At 34.6% G+C, this 24,833-nt stretch overlaps 2 protein-coding genes across 5 annotated transcripts in view; one reads left to right on the top strand and one right to left on the bottom strand.

Annotated features, from left to right (window-relative positions):
- Window positions 1-24,833, bottom strand: part of LOC106664583 (fatty acyl-CoA reductase wat-like) — a 44,637-nt gene that overhangs the window by 17,536 nt on the left and 2,268 nt on the right. Inside the window, exon 1 of one of the 4 annotated variants that reach the window (XM_024224688.1) lies at window positions 22,494-22,583. The exons of 1 other annotated variant lie outside the window; for it this stretch is intronic. The gene's annotated coding sequence lies outside the window, so the exon portion shown is untranslated. Of the gene's footprint in view, window positions 1-10,889; window positions 11,138-19,663; window positions 19,766-22,493; window positions 22,584-24,833 lie in introns of those variants that run through there. 2 more of the 4 variants (XM_024224687.1, XM_014390451.1) reach the window with 2 other exon arrangements.
- On the top strand, window positions 5,596-6,298 carry LOC106664460. Its single transcript, XM_014390159.2, has 2 exons — window positions 5,596-6,115; window positions 6,194-6,298. Exons 1-2 carry the CDS (start codon window positions 5,688-5,690, stop codon window positions 6,201-6,203), a joined length of 438 nt encoding a protein of 145 aa, XP_014245645.1. The 5' UTR covers window positions 5,596-5,687; the 3' UTR covers window positions 6,204-6,298.

The following is a 24,833-nucleotide window of genomic DNA, read 5'->3' as shown; positions in this document are numbered from 1 at the left end:
GTTCACTAAGCAAAAGAGTATTTCAGTCCTTCCGACATTCACTAACTCATTAGATCATAAACTCACAGTAATCATTCGTTAGTTCATTCATTTAATGATCAACACACTCCTTCATTTACTAACTCTTTAGATAAGCAATAATTCTTCTATATACATAATCGTTCACTAAACAAAAGAGTATTTCAGTCCTTCCGTCATTCACTAACTGATTCGTTAGTTCATTCACATCATCATTCACACCTTCCTTCATTCAAACCTGTTCGATAATTATCTTATTGAATCATCCAGTCACCTACGCATTTGCTGGCGTAATAGTGCTTCTTCACAGATCATTCACTACCCTAATCAATCATTCATTTATTTAGTGATTCAATACCCTAATAGATAGTTTACTTATTTAGTTTTTCACGTCATTCACTTTACATTCATCAACTCATTTGATCATTAGCTCTATTATTCAGTGACTTACAATAGTCCATCCGCACACTTAATCATTCACTTACCAAATCGATATTTCACTCATTTACTCATTCACTAACTCATTCGCCAGTTAAATCATTTAATCATTCACGCATTTTACCCATTCACTAACTTATCCGATCGTCAACTCGCTCAATCATTCAGTGATTTACGTATGCACTAGTCAGATATTTTTTTAAAAGGCTTTATCATTCACTAACCTAATAGATCGTTCACATATTCACTTCACTACCGTATTCATTAGTTCAGCCACTCAATCATTTAAACAATCATTAATTCAATAATTCGTTTGATCATCCGCTTATTCGTTCATTCAGTGACTTACGCATTCAATGGTCTACACTCTTAACCATTCACACCTTACACATTCATTAATTATTGCCACATTTACCATGGTTTTGGTAATCCTATTTGTCGAATTTTGATCTTTTTGCTTTCTTTTGTCAATCCACGACCTACCGAACATATCAAGCTCATCCGATTATCTCAAATAGATCATTTTGACCAAGTATCTCAGGGTTAAGGTAAAATCCATTTTTCATAATTCGATCTCCTTGATAGTGGAAAAATTTGAAATTTTATTTTCGTCCTTGACCAACTGGGACAGATCAGAGGTGTCTTAAAATCAGTCGATAAACCAATCGATTTTTAAATTTGTAACTTTTACACAATCGTTGAAAAGTGTCGTAGAAAACATTAGATAATTTAAACATACTATTTTGCATCTCGACCAACCAAAATTCAAATTATTTATGAAAGTATTTAAGCATTGTTTGACAATCTCAGGTTTTATTCTGATATGATTTTGGAATTGAATATACCGTGCAAACGAGGAAGTCATGATTTAGCATTCCAATATAAATTTAAAATGTCGGAATTTGTAATTTCTGCATATATAATTGGCATTTAATTTCCCCTTGAGGAACAGAACAACCTTAATCGAAAACATAAAGCCTTAACCCTAAAAAATAATAAATGGGTTTTATTTAAAAAAAAAAAAAAAAAAAATCGAGGGGGCATTCTCTACTGAGAGAAGTCGGTCCAAATTAATTATGTCTGGTCTATACTGTTAGTTTTTGACACGGGATGTATAAACCCTAGAATCATTGGAAACCGGGATGATAAAAAATACTTTAAAAAAATTGGTCGAGAAGCTTTGGAGACAGTAAAGGAAATACAAGGGCGTCCAACTGGGGAATTGGTGCAAGGTCTGCAAGGTAAAGGACTTGGCGAACTAAGCTACGAATAAAATAAAGTAGAAAGAGAAAGCAAGAAGCAATAAAAAAAAATCACTTCCGTCACAAATCAGAACCAAAACAAACCCGTACTTTAATTACTACTAATTAAATCCCATTGTGCATTAAAAAATGAATATTGAAAAATGAATGGCTAGTTCTTTTGTTTGTAATTTATGATTGACTGTTAATATGAACTTTATTTGTCAACATATTTTGGCATGGAGTTTGAATAAATTTTGCCTATTTATAATCAACTGTTTTGGTCATTCGATTCATTGTTCTTGTTTAGATAGTGTCCTCCACACTGATTTTTTTTTTTTTTTTTTTTAAGGACATGGTCAAATCTGAGCATTGCAACCAAAGAATTGAAAAGCCAGGCGAGATAAAATTTCGATTTCTAAAAGAAAAAGACCTTCGCTCAAACAAATGCTCTTTCTTGCATAATCTTTGCATTTTGGTCTGAAAAGTTTGGATTTTCATGGCTTTCACACCAGAGAATACTAGTTCGACAAATAAATAATTTTTTTTCTTAAACAATTAAATATTTTTACATACTGTAAAACGTGCTTAAGCAGCTGGAATCAATTTCACAATTTGAATAGTCTGTTTCCAAAAGCAATACTGGTGAAAGTTGTTTATCACTGCATAACTTTATAACTCTAGTAATTGTTTTTTTTTCCTCTTCGCAAATAACAATTGTAAATATTTTGTCATTAAGCACTCGTAACGTTAAAATTTTTCACCCTTAATAATTCTTAATCTTTTGATAAAAATAGTTTGGAAAAGTCATAAACGACCGATATAATCGATGTTTTTTTTCACGGTTTTACAAATGTTTGAATCGAATGATACCATTAAAAACATTAATAAATGATTAATAATAATTAGGAAAATGTAAATAATATCGTTATTATTGTTTTTTCTAACTTGTTTTCTAAGCTTGCCAAAAGTATTTATGTATTGTCATTATTTTCTTAATTACAATACTTTTTGGAAAAGTAATTAATTAAAATAAGTAAATGTAGTAAAAAGCAAATTTCATGATAAACACGGAAGAACGCGTTTGTCAACAATTATAAATAGTGTTTTAAACGCGCCGTCTAAAATTAAGCAAAATTGAGCATCATTTTTAAACTTTCTCTTTCTATTATGCTGTTTTTAAGGAAAATATACAGGGAGCCCTTTATAGATGATTTGAACGGATAACGTTTTTGAAAAATTAAAAAATAAGTGATTATTATTTTTTAGTCGTTTTAAATGTTTTCCCCCTTTTTAAAATATTTCTTGTCAGGATACTCCCGAGCCAGTACAACTATGAAATTTTAATTGAGAACTTATACTTTTATACTCGCTGTTTTAAAGGAATTTTTACAGTGAAAACGATGCCTCATCAGATTTTAAATTCGTTAAAGAATAACAAAGTTATGACACATAATGTGAAAAGAAATATTTTAATTTTGTTTCTATTACTAAGTATTTTCATTTGATGTTTTAGTGCTAGCGGGTTTTATGTATTTCTTGGGATGATGATGGATCTGCTGGCAGCGGTTGCGCATATTTTAGTTAAGAAAAAGCATTTTTTTAAAACAAATTTACGTTTTTCGAACATAAAGAACAAAACAAACAGCTTGGTCATTCCACCCCGAACGCATGCGAAATCTAACAACCCACATTCAATACGCATTCACACAAATAAATACATTCACACCTATATACATTGCATTCATTCTATTTAGTAGATGGTGTACTCAATATTCCACCATCAACCTGCATTCAATAATTAATTCAAACTAATTTAATTGGGTCGATGGGGGTACTTTTTTAAATATTCCCCCTTCAACCCAAGTCACGTGCACAGCTCGAGTGGCCATAAGGATGCTATTTCACCATCAGCCCCTCCCCCATTCACTCTAATAAATACACTCACTCATACAAAACTCAGAAACACAAATATTTTGACGACGGTGTTTTCTTATATTTCGACCTCAACAGTTTAACTTATTTAATTAAGGTTTTAAGTTGAGATAAAAAAGTCAGTGTCACGAGCGGGATTCGAACCCACGACCTTCGGCTTGATACGCCGCTATTCTACCACTTGAGCTATCGTGACTTCGATCACCTCGGGCACTAACTTCCCATCTCAACCCCACCTTTTGAATTTTCCCTCCTTTTTGCCATTTTTCAAATTTCGTGTAATCGGATTGAAAAATGGCAAACAGGGGGGAAAATTCAAAAGGTGGGGTTGAGATGGGAAGTTAGTGCCCGAGGTGATCGAAGTCACGATAGCTCAAGTGGTAGAGTAGCGGCGTATCAAGCCGAAGGTCGTCGGTTCGAATCCCGCTCGTCACACTGATTTTTTTATCTCAACTTAAAACCTTAATTAATTGAATGTTATTAATTGGTCAAGCGGACCACGAAAAATAGTGAGTTTAACTTATGATTTTTCCTTCTTGAAGGTAGGATAATAGGTCATCTCAAAAAAACCACAACCACTTTTTATCCACAACGTTCCGGATTTATTTTAATCCTTAACCTGAGGTTCAAAATATTAAAACGTTTGTTCGTAGTCTGAATAAGTACCACACTGGCTCTTTTTTAAAATAAACTGTTATAAAATATTAATGACTAAAGACCACTGTTTTAACCATTACGTTAACTCACCTGAGGAAGGATTAAAATAAATCCGAAATGTTGTGGATAAAAACCGTTTGTGGGTATTTTGACGACCATATACAATAAAAGGTTCCCAATTCCCCAGGGAACCTGAAACTCGCTACTGGGTCCGAGAACCTTTCTTAAATCAGGCGGCATGCCTACACGCTCTCTGTATGGAGCCAAGGCTCTATTATGTGGGCCACATCGAGCAACCTTTCTCTGCATAAGGGGCACCTGTTCTCATTTAAAATTTCAAAGTTGTACTCGCTCTGAAGTAACCTGACAACAAATATTTTCAAAAAGGGGTAAACATTTGTAACAGGACTAATAAAAATTAAATTCGTATTTTTGGTTTTTCGAAAACGTAACCTCTTCAAGAGAAATTCAACCGGGCCATCTAAAAAAGGTCACCCTTTTTGGAATTATCCCTTAAATCCTGAGGACTAATTTTTGGAATTTTGGTACGTGGAAAACACGGGGGAAAAAACCCGAATGAAGTATCAATGCCATTCTGTTGTAGTTCAAATACCGTGCCATAATTTTGGTCTTCTTTAACCAATTTAAAATCTGATTGCGCCATCATTTCAGAGTAAAAATATTCTTTAAAACAGTGATAAATAAAAAATCACTTGTAGAAGCTTGAAAAGCAAGAAATGCTTACTTATTAACGCTCAAGAAATTCTAATAGAATAACAAAAGTGCCGACGAGAATATTGAAGTTTTAAAACCGGTTTTTTTACTTTAATTCAAGCAATGAGACAAACAAACATTTTAAAAGTTAAATTCCAAATTAAAAACACTATTATAAATACAAATGCAGTACATTCTTAACGAATTATACAGATTTTTTTTTTTATTTAGCTGGCCTCAGCGAATAGCATGCATATTAGTACACGTTTTAAAGACTGTCGATGTCCTTTTTAGTTACGTAAAAGGGAAAAGGGCGTTGCAAAAATAAGCAAATGATCCGAAGCCGTCTTGCAAATGGAAAACAACCGGAGAATCCGTTACTACTGTGAAAATCGGGTTTTGAAATGCACCGACAACCCCCAGCACCGTTTCAAATTGGAACGTAATGTTTTTTTCAATTTTAAAATACGCCCTCATCACGGTAAGGTAAAGGTCCCGGGTTCGAATAACCCGACATACTTATAAATGGGCTTGGAAAAAAAGAAGAAAAAAAAAGAGGCATTAAATAAAATAAAAATCGTGGGTGTAAAAAAAATAGAATTTATTTTATTTCGTATTTTTACTTGTCGTTTCTATGGTGATGATTGTCAGTGTTATTTGAAATATTTTTGATATTGTCAAATAATGTTTTCAATAAGTGGTAAAACTGGCATAATCGTCGCTGCAGCTGCAGCATTAGTTGGCGCGGCGAGTTGGTTTATCAGAAGGAAATATTGGAGGGATGAGGAAGAGGAGATAGAAGAAGGTGTGGTTTATGATGAGCAAGATAATAAATTTTCATTGGAAGAACTGAAAAAGATCAAGTTGGACAAAATCAAAACTAACTGCAGAGGAGTTAAATGCCAACTTATAGGAGACTTCATGGAAGTGCCGAACAGAGAAATACAGGCGATTCTTGGCAATAAACAATTAGAAAATGTTTTTTATGCTGCTGGCCCTTTTATATACAAGAATGGTGGTTTGCCTGCAGTGCATAAAGCACTGGAAGACTATGGAGATGTCGTGGAGCGGACCAAATGGTATGCATCTGCAGTCAAAGCAGGAATAAACCCGTAAGGACCTTTTACAGTTTCTTTTTTTATATTCTTTTATTTATTTATTTTTTTAATAATTTTTGTTTTTTATTTCAGCTATTTGTGAGCAAGCATTGAGGGCAGTATCTTTTGGCTTAAATCAAATTTTTGTTTTATATTTTTGAATAAATTATAGAAATTAAAACAATTTTTTTCATCCAATGGTTTTCTTATTTTTTTGTTTATTAAATATTACTACCAACAATTTTTGTAACAAGTAATAGTGTCGCTTAGAAACATCTCAAAATCTAAAAATAAAGTTGACAACTGGTCATAAAGCAGGGTTTACGAATTGAATTGTAATGATTGCGGTATTAAATATATAGAACAAATTACAATTAATTAATCTCTATTATTATTATTATTGGTTGAAGAAGATTTAGTGTCACCAGCGGGATGGTTCACTGGTCCGAGTGGATCGAAGTCACGATAGCTCAATTGGTAGAGCAGCGGCGTATTGAACCGAAGGTCGTGGGTTCGAATCCCGCTCGTGACACTAACTTTTTCATTTCAACCAAAAACCTTACATAAAAAGATTGATTAATTGAAAGAAGTAATTTGGTCCATAGGCCACTAAATATAATGGATTATTATTATTATTAAACTATCTTGAAAGTTCGTTGGTGGAACAGCTAGTCTCGAAAACGTTTAAAATGTTAAAATGACAAGTACCAAACGAAAAGGACTCATTTAGAAATAAAATGATAGCTGATTTTTGCCACTACTGTTTTGTAGTACATCTTCAAGCCATGTCCTTTGAAAGGTTTAAAAAAATTTCATGAGTGTTTAAATTTTTATATATACAAAAGGGAAACCATCTGTTGTCCATTCAACAAGACGGGCCCAACTCTGAATACTTTTTTATGAGAAACAGAGCCCCAGTGGTCTTGATCGAACCTGAATACAGCCGATCAGGTGCCTTTTTAAAATAAAATTTAATTAAAGTTTTAAAAAAAATTTATTGAACACACAAGAAAATAATAATTAAAACCATATATATCTATATTATGCAGGGTGGGCGACCAAGCCCCGAGGGGTTAAATGCCTGGGTAGACTCGTACCCCATCCCTAAAAGGTCCGGGACTTGGTCGGCTCACGTGTCCTGCATAAACCTCTTGGACTAGTTCACAAACCCCAAGATTTTGGACCATTTTATCTCGGGGAGTGATTTGGTGATGTCCTCTCCTTCAAAGATTTCAAATCTAAACCTAGCATACCTATCACATTCTGCGAGGTAGTGCTTCGCCGTTTCTTCTTTTATTTCGCAGAAGCGGCAAAAGGGATCTGGTAGGATACCCATTACGTAGGTGTCTTCTCAGTGGGCAGTGGCCCGTCAGAATACCTATCAGCCTCCTAATTCCCTTCCTTGAGATAGAAAATAGCCATTTCAATTCAGCTGGTTTGATCGCCTTAACAAACTCTTTCGATTGCCTATGTCCGGGGGATAAAGTCCACTCCCTAAGGAATTGTTTCATGCCCCAGTTATTGATACTCTCTTTCGCTGTGCTCATAGAGTTAGGTAACACCGGTTGGGGCCCGATAAACGCAGTGTTAGAGCCTTCTTTGGCTAGGCCATCCGCCTTTTCATTACTGTGTCCTTTATGTGCTGGTATCCAAATAAGGGTCACCTTATTCTCAAACCTGAAAGAGATCCTATTGATAAGATCTATAGTTTCCTCCACTAGTCGTGAGGTTGATAAATCTTTGTGTAATGCCCTAAGATTAGCCTGACTGAAAATAATGATTAAAACCAATAAATTTCCTTTTAAATCTTAAACGAACAATTAAAACTTTTTATAAATTTAAATAAACAGAAATTTCCTACAAAGCGTTTGCCAGACCATTTAGAACAAGGGTGGATACGTACTCACTATTTCCAGTCAATTCGCAGTGGACCAAAGCACTCTATTTTAGGGAATATAACACTTTTGAGGATCGCACACTTCTCTTGTTTCTCATCTACACGGAATCTTGTTCACCTCTCTGACCCGGCTGTCTCTTCCCTCTTCTGTTTTATTATTTTTTTTTGTTTACTCTAAGCCTAATGAAGGCATCTAAATCATAACATTGTCACTTTGAAATGAATTGAAATGTAACACATGTGCAATTCTCAAGTCAAAAGTATACAGTTTTTCTTTCATTTTCTCTCCCAGAGACAGAGAAAAGTTCGTTTTTTCACCTCTTGCTTGTTCTCGCTTAGGCTCTCACTCCTTCCTCTATACTAATTTCATTAATTTGTAAACCGATTCGTTCACTTCTTTTAACACAATCAGTCAAAATTCTAAAAAAAGGTTAGTTCCCTCACTTAAAATCATTCACACGAACATTCGTTAAACTCGCTTAATTATTTTGACGCTTATTCATTCCCTAATATAATCTATAGTTTATTCACTTCATTTATTTACCAAATCATTCACTAACTCATACACTACTAACCAATACTCATTCATTAACCTAATCAGTACTTCATTCATTCTATCATTCACTAATTCATTCGTCACTCAATTTATTATTCACACACGCCTCCATTCGTTATCTCATTAAATAATTAACTCACGATAGTTCTTGGTACGCACATAATCGTTCACTAACCTAATGAATAGTTCACTTATTCATCCGATAGTTCAATCACTTTATCATTCACACACTCCTTCATTCACTAACTTATTTGATCATCCACTTCATTCATTCGTGCGTCATTACAGGAAATGATTAACTCATTATTTTACTTATTCACCTTTATATATTATTTATACACTTACTTACAAACTAATCCAATTTTTTAGCTCAGTTAGTTATTCAGTAGGTAGTAATAGTTAGGGCACTCACTCAATCATTCACATACGCACTGATTCATTAAACTTCTCGCTATTTCATGGTCAACCAACCAAATCATTTTTATTCATTCATACACTCATTGATTCAATTCACTCAATAGTTCAACAATTGATACAGTTAATAATTTCATTCTTATGTTTTCTCAATCAGGTTTTACCTACTTATTTCATCTTTTCATTCTTCATTTAGATATCGTGAGATGCGGTCTGGTGTGACGTACGTTTTAGAAAAACATTTTCTTTATCATGCCAACGTTTCGATCTTTATTGAGATCATCTTCAGGGTGTTGTCTTCATTTCAACAAAAAAGTTCTCTGATTTGGCCGATGCAAGTTTCTTCTCATTGTTGGCGATGTTCTTCAGAATACTCTTTGCTTGGTGTCCGTATGTAGTTCAAATCTGTTCATAGAATTCCATGTTCTTCGTCCTTCTCTTGAAGAAATGTGTGATGTTTAGTGACCGTTAATGATTATTTAGAGATCGTGAGGTGCGGACTGGTGTGACGTAGGTTTTAGAAAAAGCATTTTCTTTATCACGCCTGTGTAGCAAAGAGTATTCTGAAGGACATCGCCAACAATGAGAAGAAACTTGCTTCGGCTAACAATCAGAGAATTTTTTTGTTGAAATGCAGACAAGGCCCTGAAGATGATCTCAATAAAGATCGAAACATTGGCACGATAAAGAAAATGTTTTTCTAAAACCTACGTCACACCAGACCGCACCTCACGATCCCTAAATAATCATTGGCTAACGGTCACTAAACCCCCCACACTTCATTCTTCATTAATTCTTTCGTTCGGCCTCTTCACGCACTTAATGTCGCTGGGATTGTTTTGCCGGCAATGTATTTTGGAAGAACGAGGGACGTTTCCTCACCTCCTTCGCCTTTTATGGTCTTTTAATGGATTCAGAAGAGTTTATCACGGAAACCTCTCTGAAACGAAGGAACTAGGACACTTTCACACCATTAGGTAAATTTCGTCTAGTAATTTTGAAAACCTACAGATTTTCTATGTGTTGTGACTGGTAAGATTATGTTTTCTATGTCAACGTGTAATGAGGATTTTATGCAAAAACTGGTGAAGGCAAATCTGCAAACCAAATAACATTTCTGATATTTAACATAGGATTTGTATTATGCAAGATATTCAGTACAATGTTACGTTTAATAGATTGAAACGAGTCAGATAAGCGATTTATTTTTTTTTAATCTAAAAAACAACTTTTATATTAATATGCAAAAAGCTTGTAGAAATATCATTAAAATTTTTAACATAAATCCAAAGCCCCTGTTCGCGACCACGAAGGTTCACATAAATATTAGGACCGCCAAAACGGCCAATAAAAGCCTTAAAAGAAAACCGATTGTTTGACAAGGCTTTTCGCCCTCTTTGACCCGGCCTTGGAAAATCGCTGAGCCCGCAGAAGTGGTCAAACGTACGGTCAGCGAATATGTCATACAACAGTACATGCTTGACATTTTACTGCATATTTCTCGAGAACTATTTTCGATTTTTTTTAAAGAGGTAGGGAACTAAAATCAATAAGTAATTAAAAAAGTACAATTAGTTAGATCCGAGGTCACAAAAATAGAAAGAGTCAATGGGCACAACTAATCAAAATAACTTTCTGCTCTTGAGAGTATTTATAAGCGGATTATAAAGTCATATGAAAAAAACATGAAGCCTTATCATAGGGGACTTATGTATATTCTATGACCACATAAAAACAAATCCTTTATTGCAGATATTGTGTGTGGATTTCTGGTCAAATCCAACCAAAGCCAAAAACCTTTTTTTTCTTCCAAATTTAACGATTCTTTACAAAACTATTGTAGAATTTTTTTTCTCAAATTAAATCTGGAGTTTAGATAAGAGGTTAAGAATTTGGCGTGTTTAAACTGAAAATCCACGTACCATTCTGGCCGAAATCAGCTTCAGGGGCGTCGGCGTCTTCCCAGAGTTGGGTTTTCTGGAACGATGTTGGCCAATTGGAGGCCGATTTACTCCTGCCGGTTTTCCCATATTTTCCAGGGGCTCGGTTCGACAAACGCTGGCAAAACAAATAGAGGTCGGTTGGGCAATCGTTTTGCAAATAAGCGTTTAATTGCAGAGGAAACGCGCCCCAGCGAGAAAGGACGCGCTCGTCATGTCCAGTTGGCAAACGGGTTTATTATATCATTAAAATATTTAATTGCGAACCAGGTTTTTAACTACTCGCGTTCCTACTGCCGTAAAAAATGTGCTAAAATGCAATTTTATTGCTAGAAAAAAAGTATTATTCTCAAAAAAAAGATTTACTTTACAGAACAGAATAGCTATGGAAAACTGAACATATAAGGAAATCCAAAACCCATTTTATTAAAAATCGGTGAAAATCATCCCAAATATAATTTATTTACTTATTTACCTTAATTTCAAGTTTTATCTCTTTTTTGAACCTCAATTAATCACATTTTTTACAAAAAGAAGCACAATATGAATACGTTCTTCTATATTTTACTCTTGGGAATGATACATAAAAACATACAAAACACATCGTACGCATTCAGGGATATGAATGGGAGAGAGAGAGAGAGAGAGAGGGAGAGAGAGTGAGTGAGTGAGAGAGAATGAGTGAGTGAGTGAGGAAGTGAGAGAGTGAGAGAGAATGAGTGAGTGAGTGAGAATGAGTGAGTGAATGAGAACGAGAATGAGTGAGTGAGAGAAAATGAGGGAGGGAAGGAGTGAGTGAGAGAGAATGAGCGAGTGAGTGAGTGAGGAAGTGAGAGAGTGAGAGAGAGAGAGAATGAGTGAGTGAGAGAGAATGAGGGAGTGAGTGAGAACGAGAATGAGTGAGTGAGAGAGAATGAGTGAGTGAGTGAGAGAGAATGAGTCGAAAGAAAGAGTGAGTGAGAGAGAATGAGTGAGTGAGTGAGTGAGTGAGTGAGAATGAGTGAGTGAGTGAGTGAGATAGAGAGGGAGAGAGGGAGGGAATGAGTTAGTGAGTGTGTGTGAGAGAGAGAGAATGAGTGAGTGAGAAAAAGAGAGAGAGAGAGAGAGAGAGAGAGAGAGAAATAGGAGTAGGAAAACAAAAAAGCACATAATAACGTACAGAGATAAATAGCAAAAGGAATTTAAAATACAATTGAGAAACATATTTATAACATGTAATTGTGATAAAAGATAAAATAGAGAGAAAGTAACAAGTGTCTAAAGAGTGGAAGTGAGAGTTTGGTTTGAATAGACAGAAAAACAGATAGAATGAGAGAGGGGATGTTGTTATATGTCAAAAAGAAAATAGGTATACAGAATTGTAAGCGTTGAGGAACATCTGAAGTTAAGGGAAGGAAGGAAGATGTGTAGTAACTCCTGACAGCGACAGGTAAGGAAAGTGTTGAACCATCGGGATGTAGGAAAAAGAAAATGAGATAAGTTTGAACAGAATTGATGAATGATCGATTAAAGCTTTGGTAAAGTTATGGAGAATTAGTATCATAATTTTTGTTCCATTGTGTAGGTCACTAGTAATTTTAACGAATACGGGTTGGGAGGAGAACAATGTCAGACGCCGGAGTCGAGGGAGTTAAGAATTTTTTTTTTTTGGTTTTGGGGAGTCCCCATTGCCCATGACCCTAGTATTGGTGGAATGGTGATACCAGCAGCGCAAAACCGGAACCCGGGAAACGAGGACAAGCGCACCACCCCGGCACCACGAACGGCCGTGACGGGATGGGAGAGATGTTTTTTTTCCTCTTTCCTCACTGGAGGGCGTGGATAAAAACCATGTACATAAAAAAACCTAATATGGAAAAGTCAACGTCCTCGAGGGGCAGGGGCTAAAGCGCCCTGCATGGCCGGCGTGACGGTGAAGTGAAGGTCAGACAGCTATACCGGAAAATTTTATTTATGATATTTTACATATGATTAAAAAAAGAACTGATATATCAACTTTTATTCAGTGTTGTTTCAAGGTTTTCTTCTAAATATTCCCTTTTGAATGGGAAAATAGTGCAAAACGGCCAATCTATTCAATAATCTAAGAGATCATATATTATTCTAGAAGAATATTTCACGGTTTCACCTTTCGCAACTGCAACAGTCGTGTTAAGTTCAAGAAAAAGACCAAGAGACGAGTTCAATCATGACGTTTCGGACAGGTTTCCATTCATTAAGTCCCCCTGACTCCTCCGGCTCGATTTCAAGGGCCATGATTACGCCACAATCATGAATCACGACACGGCCAGATATAAGACTCGTTTTATTGCTCGGCTTTACGTCGAAAGAAGTCTTCGCATAGGCTTACGAGAAGTACTCCTGGCCTTTCTTCACACAATCGAGACTATACGAAAACTTCAAAGTACAAAAAAGTACCGAGATTTGACAGATACACTAATGAAATTATTGTCAATATTTCGCTGATTCATCATGTAATATAATTTAATTTTATAATAAAAATCTAGGATAAGGACAATTTGAAAGAAAATACCGGTCAGCTAGTAGTCCCTGTGTCTATTTTTTTCCATTTTCAATGCGTTTCGTATAAATTTATCAACAAGAAAGCCTTTTATAATTTTATATATAAGATTAATTTTGTATTTTAATTTTTTTATGCTTTCATCTGAAGCTTGTTTGCACACGAACCCGTGACTTTTTATTGCTTAATCTGCAACTCGGACAAATCATAAAAAACTCATAAAAATTGCAAAATACCTATTAAAAAAAGGGGGAGGCAGTTTTCTCCCATTGCTCAAAAATGTGGTTCGGATTTCGACGTTAAGTTTGAGAAAGCTCTCTCCCCGGGTGGAAATTAATTAATGGCGAAATGTCGACTCATTCGGTCCGAAAGTTCCAATTAAAACTATTGTTTCCGGATGATTCACTATCGTTTAAATTTCTTCCTTTAGAAATTTAGTAGGTCGACATCGACTTTAACGATCCGCTGTCATAATCAAGAGTTATGATTAATTAATGTCCTTGTGGTTTTTATTCAACATTTCTAATCCTAAACTCATATATGTCGTTCATGACTGTTTCTATTTATTTAATATTCTACAATTTATTAAAAAATTGGTTCATTTTGTCCAAATATCAGACTCAGTAAACCCCCCCCCCAAAAAAAAAAAATAAAAAAATTGTATTTTTTCTCAGGGAATGAACATAAATGAGTAGAATTTTATCGTTATTTGGGTAAATATATTATAAAACCTGAATTACATCTTCCCAGAACGTATAGAAAACATGGAAACAAGGCAAAATAAATGTATACATTTTCTTCACCACTTTATTTTTATTTGTCACATCATTGCTCTCTTTCTCTCTTTCTCTCTTACACTCTCTCAATCTCGCTCTATGATCTCTGTTTTAATCTTATTTCATTTTTTCTTTGTCTCCATTTATCTATCTACCTACCTCGCTTTCATTTTTCAACTCTCTCTGTATACATTTATTCTTTTTTCTTCTTCTTGTTCCCCTCTGAATCTGTTTTCGCCTTTCAACCTTTTCTTCATTCCCCTCTTTCTAAATCTGTTAAATTACTATTGATCTATCTATATTTATCTAGCTGTTTGCCTGGTATGTGAATTTTCATACATCGTCAATATTTATCTGAATTTTTTTTCTTCTTCTCGCTTCTTTTTCTATAAATCAATATATTTCTTGTCTCTCGCTCTAGCGTGTCTCCTCTCGCGTTTAGCATTTACAACAATGATCTTCCCGACTCCATTCAGCATCGCGATTACCACCTCTATGCCGACGACTCCAAAATTTATGTCCTTCCATCCAGTCTCACACTCTGAGACCTGTATTCAGACCTATCCTGACTTTTTCCCTCGTTCTGTAAGAAGTATTTGTTAAGCTCCTTCCTTTACCAATCCATAAACACTCGTCGGCCTCACAATATTTTCCCTTTACTTCGATTCAAATCTCTTATCCACACTCTTAACACCCGCTCGTTGTCCAATATCTTCCTTGTCCGCGTTTGGAGTTCATCCTAGCCGCAAAAATCTCTGGAATTCTCTTCCTACCAATCTGCAAAGCCGCCTCCCTTATCTCTTTTAAGTCCCTCTTGTATCACCTCATCTCCCACCGAGCAGAAACAACATATTCCAAAAATATTATTAGGTCCTTTTGCAATTTAAGTAAGCCTTATTCCTTCCTTTTCTTAACTTTTATGTCAACGTTTTGAGATTACTATTATTATTATCTCTAAATTTTTATATTACTACTATTATTTATATTTTCTATCATGTGATTCATTTCAATTTATGTCCCTTTATGTTAACGTCAAACCATCATTAATTGAAATTTTGGTAAAAAATTCTGTAACCTCATTGTTATTCTTATCCCCGTCCCAAAAATAATGAATTATTTTATCACTCTCTCTGTCATCTTTTTCTCTCTATCTCCTTTCTCCCTCTCCCTCTCTCTCTCTCTCTCTCTCTTTTTTTCTCTCTATCTCCTCTCTCCCTCACCCTCCCTCTCACTCTCTCTCTCTCTGTCTCTTTTTTTTCTCTCTATCTCCTCTCTCCCTCTCCCTCCATCCCTCTCTTTCGTTTCTCTCTCTCTTTTTCTCTCTATCTCCTCTCTCCCTCTCTCACTATCTCTCTCTTTTTCTCCCTATCTCCTCCCTCTCTCTCTCACTCTCTCTCTCTCCGTCTCTTTTTTTCTCTCTATCTCCTCTCTCCCTCTCCCTCCCTCTCTCTCTCACTCTCTGTCTTTTTTTCTCTCTATCTCCTCTCTTCCTCTTCCTCCCGCCCTCTCTCTCTCCCTCTCTTTCTCTTTTTTTTCTCTCTATCTCCTCTCTCCCTCACCCCTCTCTTTTCTCTCTATCTCCTCTCTCCATCTCCTCTCCCTCTCTCTCTCACTCTCTGTCTTTTTTTCTCTCTATCTCCTCTCTTCCTCTTCCTCCCGCCCTCTCTCTCTCCCTCTCTTTCTCTTTTTTTTCTCTCTATCTCCTCTCTCCCTCACCCCTCTCTTTTCTCTCTATCTCCTCTCTCCATCTCCTCTCCCTCTCTATCGCTCTCTCTCTCTCTGTGTCATTTTTTCTCTCTATCTCCTCTCTCCCTCACACCTCTCTCTACCTCTTTTTCTCTCTATCTCCTCTCTCCATCTCCTCTCCCTCTCTCTCGCTCTCTCTCTCTGTCATTTTTTTCTCTCTATCTCCTCTCTCCCTCTCACTCTCTCTGTCATATTTTCTCTCTATCTCCTCTATCCCTCACCCTTCTCTCTCTCTTTTTCTCTCTATCTCCTCCCTCCCTCTCCCTCCCTCTCCCTCCCTCTCCCTCCCTCACTCCCTCTCTCTCTCTGTCTGTCTCTCTCTCTCTCTGTCTCTTTTTTTTCTCTCTATCTCCTCTCCCCTCTCACTCCCTCCCTCTCCCTCCCTCACTCCCTCTCTCTCTCTCTTTCTTCCTCTCTCTTCCTCTCCCTCTCTCTCACTGTCTCTTTTTTTCTCTCTATCTCCTCTCTCCCTCTCCTCCATCTCTCTCTTTCTTTTTCTAGCTATCTCCTCTCTCCCCCTCGCACTCTCTCTCTCTCTCTATCTATCTCTATCTATCTATCTACCTAGCTCACACCCAAATTGAAAGTTTCATTTTTTGCTTGAGAAATGATAAAACCTGAATTTTTATTACCTCCTATTTTTGGCGTATTTTAAATCGTACAGTAATGATGCAAACATAATCAAAATAAATAGTCGAACTTGATAGACTTAGAAGATGTAAGCAGGATGCACGGATATTTCCGAAGGAGTGGGGCGCCGTGGGTTTCACAGTTCGAACCCTTTCATTTTTTCCAATTATCAATTGGAATAATAGCGATCGTGAATCAGACGTTAATCGGTTCTCCCCAAAGTGATCACCAACGTCATGATGTAAAATCGGAAAGAATCATTTGGAAAAGTTGATATTTCTATTACTGGTTCAACCACGATCCTGAGAGGCTTTGACGCATTAAATTCAAAAACAGGTTTAATATAAAAAGAACATTTCTTTCATAGCCAAAGAATCGGGATATTTTTCATAATCACCTTTTGAACATATTATTGTTTATTTTTATTTTTATAAGGATGGAACTCATGTCATAGGAGTGCTTAACTTTAAACTACTTACGAACGAAGAGTCAAACCACTTTACAATACTTTTTATATCATTCTCAATTAAAATTCTATGGACCAGGCTGTTCCTAACAAGTTGTTGAGTGTTGAGTTTATTGTTCAGAACGCAGTGAAACACACATCTTTCAGTTTTTATTACTAATAATTTTTTATAGCCGATTCCACTTCACAAAACGTTGAAATCTATGCTAGCAGTTTTGTTCCAGTTGTAGAATGAAGTTTTCGCACGCATAATCACCATCTGGTAACCCGTTGCAGTCTGTCGAGTTCTTACTCTCGGACTTTCTCCCTCATCGGGGGCACTGTTACGCATCGGCTGAAAATTCGCCAGTTACGCTTCTGAGGCGTTGGTCGAATTGAAATATGACTAGATGTGAAACAAAAAAACAACCATGTCTAACTTGGCCAATAATATTTGCATAGACAGTTTGGCCTTTCGGACATTTTGTGAAGGTCCGAAAAAAAAGCGTTGTCCCCTTATGACGCCCTAGGTACCGAAATCGTGGAGACTTGTCAAATACTTACAATTTTGCATATGTCAAAATATTACGACCTACAAAATTTATAATATATTACAATATATTAATATATTACAAGAATACAATACTAATATATTACAAGAAACACTTATTAAGTCAATGTAATTGACCAGTCATTTTTTTTTTAATTTAGGAAGGATAGTGATCAAGGCTGTGGTCAGACAGCATCTGATATTTAACTCTGCTATATTTCATATTTCTCAGGGCTAAGTTATAATGTTGATATATAAATTAAAACCTAGTACTGTTTTTTGATTAACACACTTTGTTTTACAAAGTGGTTAAGGTCGCATTAATTGAATATTATTCAAGTCGTTCGTTCCATTCTAAACCTGGTCAACATTTCTTCACGTGATAAAATATATTTTGGAAAAATAATACTATAATATTATATATAATTTGGTTTATTGTTTCCTGGTATTTTAAATAAACTGGTTGAGAATTCATTTAAAAACGATAAAATTAACAAACCCTGATGATGTAACCGAAAGAAAATCAGGTTTCGAGATAAAATAAAGAAACCCAGATGATTGGTCCAGAAAAAAATTAGGACTCGATATCAAAATAACAAAACCTGATGATGGGACTGGAAGAAAATTAGCTCTCATTATCAAATTAACAAAACCTGATGATGGGACCGGAAGAAAATTAGCTCTCAATATCAAATTAACAAAACCTGATGATGGGACCGGAAGAGAATTAGCTCTCCTGATCAAATTAACAAAACCTGATGATGGGACCGGAAGAAAATTAGTTCATCACTGAAGATGGCGCAATGCTTAAATGCGTTTGAGTAGTTCAACAAACCCACGAGGGAAGAACTCAATGCCGGTTCAGCATGAGCTCACCGACTCGCAGGCCAACACCTAGCATCATCTTTGAAAACCGTGTTAGATAAATTCGATAACAAAATAAAAAATGAGTATATATTCATATTTAAATCGTTTATAATAAATATTACCTTTATACAAGAAATATTTATCAAACCCAAAATATTTTTCTACAGATTTTTTAAATTTTATAAGATAGATTCCATTTATTGAAAATTATCGTGAATTTATTGTTGCAACAAATTCATTCTCTTCAAAACTTATCGACAAAAAAAAAATTACTGGACCTGGCGGACCCACACTATCTCAATCCGACAAAGGGTAAATGTACAATCGCAACACACGGACAAGGCCTCATAAAAATAATAAAATTAGTTAAATTTGTACGTTCGTTGAATTTTGATAGTTGTGTTGGATAAATTTGATATTTTAATGTGCATTTATGAAAAATATGTTTGAGAAATATTTACCAAAACATTTTTTTTATTTCATTGTTAAACAATTTTATATCATAATACAGATAGTTATTGAATGTTCCTGTACTTTGAATTTATGTTAATAAAAATATTTGAAGTTCCGTTGTTTGTTTTTTTTTCTTAAAAAATTAACATATATTTCATATTTTCAATTCAAATTTTAGTTGCAATTTTATGTCAAATACGTCCAGGTGAATACAGGAAGACTAGGAGGACCCAAATGCACAAATCATTCTCATCAAGGACTCACAAAAAAATCATTACATGTCCAATGTTCAATTACACGATGAAATTGTTTATAATTACTGTTTCCTCTGTAGAAGAAATTTTGATCGAAAAAATAAATTATTTATTTCTCATCTATACCATTTTATAACACGGGTTGTTATTAAATGTGTCCTTGGCTTTGATTTTATTTTTATATGAATAAATATTGTTCAAAGAGTTTAAAAATATGTGTATTTCTGGAAAATTGAAATATTTGATTTAGTAAGTTTATAATTCAGTTGGCCTTTTTGTGTATAATTTTTCTGAACGAATACGGCGAAACTAGACGGACCCTCAATACGACGGACAGTTCGAAAAACTATTTAAGTCGGTACATTTACATTATATAAATTGAGACAGAAAATTCGTGTATATTTTTGTTTGATAATAAATATTTAAACAACACGTAGTCCTACTAATTCACCTGCCCCTTAATAATAATTTAAAAAATAATAATATTACGTTGTTATTATTAATAAAGACTTACAGTTGTAAAAGACTAGACGAATAGGAAATATGATGAAAAATCAACCCTGACGTCCTCGGCCACTTCACTTATACTTGTGAACAATGGGCAGGAGTCGTGCTTTTAAAAGAACCACCACCCCGTCCACTCGCCCTACCCAAGAACATTCGCTCTCGTCTCTGGATACGTCTTAAGAAGACAATTTCCCACGTCATACGTCCAATTTTCGTTTTGTATTCGACTAATAAGTATTTTTATTTAAAAAACTTACGATCGAGGTTTAAAAATAATACTCATTTAGATTTTTTCTGTACGTAAGGCCGACTGAATACAGTATAATCTTCAGGGATTTTTACCTTGAGACAAAAAATAAATCAGTCGATGTTGATTTCGGACAAGCACGTGACTGAGGTGTGGTCGTTATAATGGATGTTGTGCTGGCATCAACTGGTGCGTACCGAACTGCCCAATTGTTTTCGAAATGTTTTCGTAACCTGTGAGATGTGACGACGGTAAAAATTTCTGGACGGTTTGTTCCGTCAACTGGGAAAGGATGTTTCTGCTCGTTTTCAGATATTTTTCATAACGACCCGACTTCAGTGTTTGTATGTCTGACTTAATTTAGGATGTATTTACTCGGAGTGTTGGACAATGATGAAACTCCCTGGGTTGGGTGATAGGTGTATTTCAATTTTTTAAAGAAATCACTATGATTTTGAATGAAAGAAAAACTTTACAAAATTCACCAAAACCCACAAAATTTATGTTATACACATTAAGTCCTAGAATAAATATTTTTTAAAATTGAAAATTCCAAATATGTATGGATTTGTGGGTCTGGGTCCGCTTATTCTCGCTGCTTTTTGATCTCGCACAGCTTTTATTTAACAATAACCTGATTTATTTTTAAACACTGATGTTGTTTGTGAAATTACCTGTTCACAAAATATCATTTTAAAGAAAATTATCTTGAGGTTCGCGAATTCTCGCTGTCGTTTTACTTTCTAACCGTTTCCTCGGGTATATTTTTAACAGACAAGGTTCATCTTTGAAAAAATCTTTTTGTGTAAGGTTTTTGGTTGAAAATAAAAAGTTAGTGTCAAGAGCGGGATTCGAACCCACGACCTTCGGCTCAATACGCCGCTGCTCTACACTTGAGCTATCGTGACTTCGATCCACTCGGACACCAACTCCCCATCTCAACCTGACCTTTCGAATTTTGCCTCCTTTTTGGCCATTTTTCAAATGTCGTGTAATCATCGAAGTCACGATAGATCAAGTAGTTACAACAGCGTATCGAGCCGAAGGTCGTGGGTTCGAATCCCGCTCTTCACACTAACTTTTTTCCTTTCAACCAAAAACCTTAGATAAAAGATTAATTAATTGAAAAAAGTAATCTGGTCAGTCAGGCCACTAAATATAATGGATTTGAAAAAAATGGTTTTCCCGCTGATTCGTAAACGTAAGACATGTTTTGACATCATCGCCGCAATTAGAGTAACCATTTTAAATGTAAAACGAAATTGTGCATCTTACAAAATGAACTTTTAAGTCATTTCAAATGTTTTGATATAAATTTTTTTTATAAGATTGGTTTTTTAATTGAAATTGGTCCGCGTATTTTCGCTTATTCGCGATCCTCAGACATCTTTTGACATCGCCGCATTTCCAGTAACCATTTAAAATGCAAAATTGCACAGCGTCTTGTAAAATGAACTGTTCAGATTGCATTTAAAAGTAAAATGTAATTTTGGGTACGCTTAGTCTCGCTGTATATTTCTTTTCGAGCTGTGCTCTTTAAACTTTATAAGGGGTTTAGATGAAAAGTGGTGCATTTAAATGTAAACTGGTGATTTTGGGTCCGCTTATTCTCGCTTGTTCTCTCCCCTAGCATGAGTTTTAACATCAACGTTTTTAAAAGACTGTTTTTTAATTTAAATTGGTCCGTGTTTTTTCGCTGGTTCGCGGTTCTGAAATATTTTTTAATCATTGCCGCATTTAGATCAGCCATTTAAAATGTAAACATGCCTTGTGCGTCTTAAGTTTGCATTTAAAAATGGTTATTTTGGGTCCGCTTAATTTCGCTGTTCATCTGTTTTTTTGAGCTGCGTGGCACTTTTAGGAGCACAGTCTTCCTTCTCCGGAAACAGCATTTCATAACAAACTAGTAATTTACGTTGTTTCATCGGGCAATCTTTGGTCAAAATTTAAATTTAGTGTATAAAATTGCATTTTATGGTATAGAGATGGATCGTTAAATTAGAATTTTGAATGATATAATTATTGTCGGGTCCGCTTTTTCTCGATGTTTATCTGTTTTTTGAACAATTTGTTAAAATCCTTGGTTCAAAGCTTAAAGTTGCAGGTTTTTTTGTATAAGTAACTATTGAAAAAACAGAATTTTGAAATTGAAAAGGAATCGGTTGGTTATCTTGGGTCCGCGTATCCTCGCTGATTCACGCACTTCTTGCGTGTTTTGACATTATCTGAATTAAAAGTAAAATATTGAATAGTGCTCCTATTGATATGAACTGTTTGTTACGGATTTGTTAAATTTGGGTCCGCTTTTTCTAGTTGATTTGTTTTTTGATTTGTTTCCAATGTACCAGTAGTATAACTATAATTATTATTAATAAGGGAATTTAATTTACGTGGCTAAATTGGAAAAAAATGGTTCGGAAGGAAATTTATAACCTTTGGTGCGCGTATTCTCGCTGTTTTTCTTTATTCGCATACGTTTTTATAATTCCACTATATTAGAGGAAGTCATTAGCTTTGACTTGAAACATTCTTTGTTCATTATCAAAAAAAGATAATCATAAATTTAATTTGTTATTGATATTTTTATTACCTTTTATATCTATGTTGTATCTCGATTTTAAAACGTTTTTAACGAAAAGCTGGCTGTCTTAAGCGATTGCTGTCGACACAATGAGCTTTCCTCGGCAACTGGCAAAAGTAGAAGACGCGAGACCCCAAGAACCCCCACTTTCAAAGCTTTCCTCCAGTACCACCCTTCTGAGGGAGAGATAGAAAAGTCTTCTTGAAAAATAATCCTGTCAAATAATTTCCATCGGATATTTACCTGCGTAGAGTAACAAAAGCGAAAAATTATAAATGTATATATCTTAATCGCCGTGTTATGGGATTCCCTAGTGTTTACTAATTTTGTAGTGAAAAATAAATTTGTCATGATCCGTCTGTAATCGTGTCTAATTAAGACATTACCAAATATTTAAAAAGAGAGAAAGGCACTTTCCCGTGTGAACGATCGCCCGTACTTCGCTTCCGGCTGTGTCGACTATGAAAAGTCCCTCAGGGGTGAGTTTTATTTGTCCATTACGCCACCGAGTAGTGTCTCGAAAGGGTTCTACGTAATTAACTCGGTGGTGACTTTTCACTAGCAGTTGAATTACAACAAAACTCGGGGTATAAAGCAAACAGCTAAAACTGGCTGAACAATTAAAATAAAAGTCTCTCAAATACTGGCCGAACTAAGCTCCTTTCTTATGAATTGAACAACTGCAGAACTGGACCTGTCGCGTTTGAAATAATTAAGTTAACTAAACATTTAATTCCTAGACAGCTTTTTGATGTTGAAAATATAAGTAGAGAAATATTTGTTGTGTTATTTGAAATTTAAAGTTAATATAATATTGAGTTATTTCAATGCAAATAGGTACTGAAATAGTTTATTTAAAAAAATTTGTTTTTATTCCTTTGTACCCATTTGTATAATCCTTATTGAGATCGGTATAAATTAACAAATAAATTAACACTTTCATTCTCATTGAAATCTCTTTCTTTACTACTTTCTAGACAATCGAATAACAACAGTTAAAAAAAAGTTACAAGGTTGATTTTACCATAAATATATGGTATATGAAATTGTAAATGTAATGATGGCGGATCAAGGTTGTTTAAAGTTAGATCGGCAATAAGACCACAAAAAGAAACAAGAAATGTCCAAGAATACTTTGCTTAATAGAGTAAAGTCAATAACAAATAAATCTCAGAATTTTTCGTTTAAACTTGTTAATTATGAAAAAATAAAATGAAAGAAATGAACAACCGAACAAAATAATAATAGAAAATAGTTGCAAACGTCTTTTCTAATAATAATATTTAAACTTAAATAGGACTGGGTTGATCGTATAAAATATATTAAAAAATAACATAAAAATATATTGTATTTAGAAAATAAAGAAAGAAACGAAATTTGGTAAAAAATAACGAGAGAACAACAACAAAAATAATTGGAAACTTTTTTTTATTGACATTTCAACTATAAAAGACGAAGGATTGTTAATTAAAAAAGACAAAACAGAGAAAAGAAATTGGAAGAAAGATAGCAGAAGAAGCATAGTAAAATAACTGTTCCACACATTTTTTTTATTTATATTCACCTTCTATAGACTCAAATTATTTTTAAAAAATTATATGATATAAAAAAATTCCAAGAAAATAAAATCAAGAAAGCTAAGATTTCTAATTGAAATAAAAAAGATAAGAAAGAAACGAAATTTGGAAAAAAGATAACGGAAGAACAACATTTTTTTAAATTGACATTTCAATTTACAATTCAATTCTTGGACTTTGAAATTGTTAATTAAAAAAGACAAAACAATGACGCTGTTAATAAGGTTCGCATGTTCTTAAAGAAGCTGTTTCGCCTTCCAGTCTAGAGCCCGTCTGCGTTTGTTTATCTGGAAGTCTAATCTGACTCGATTTTCTTCTTCAAAATTAAACTGATTAAAAATTAAATGTACTAAAGCTGCCAAGATACAGATGGACCAAAATTATAGCATTGTATTTAATTGAAAAGAACCTTGGTTCAGAGATCTTGTCGAACTGGTGGCGACCTGTGATGTCATGTTAGAAAAGATAATGTTAAAGCCATCTCATTTCATTAGATAGCTCAAGTGGTAGAGCAGCAGTGTATTTAGCCGAGGGTCATGGGTTCGAATCCCGCTCGTGACACTGACTTTTTTATCTCAACCAATAGCTTATATAAAGATTAATTAATTGAAAAATGTTATTCGGTCAATCGGACAACGAACTCTAATGAATTAATAAACATTTTGGAGATCAAATTTTACACAAAAATCATGTTTTGAACTTCACAGTAATTCTTGATAATGACGTCAAATTAGTAACCACAGATTGCTTTCTAAATAAACAATTAACTAGT

The sequence above is a fragment of the Cimex lectularius genome, unplaced genomic scaffold (assembly GCF_000648675.2).
Source record: "Cimex lectularius strain Harlan isolate CLEC.00 unplaced genomic scaffold, Clec_2.1 scaffold8, whole genome shotgun sequence".
NCBI lineage: Eukaryota > Metazoa > Arthropoda > Insecta > Hemiptera > Cimicidae > Cimex > Cimex lectularius.
The sequence above is the reverse complement of the archived record's forward strand: the minus strand, read 5'-3'. Positions and strand labels throughout refer to the sequence as shown.

What these genes read in the sequence shown, in the direction of transcription:
- LOC106664460 (XM_014390159.2), top strand. Translation starts at nt 5,688, where the DNA reads ATGTTTTCAATAAGTGGTAAAACTGGCATAATCGTCGCTGCAGCTGCA.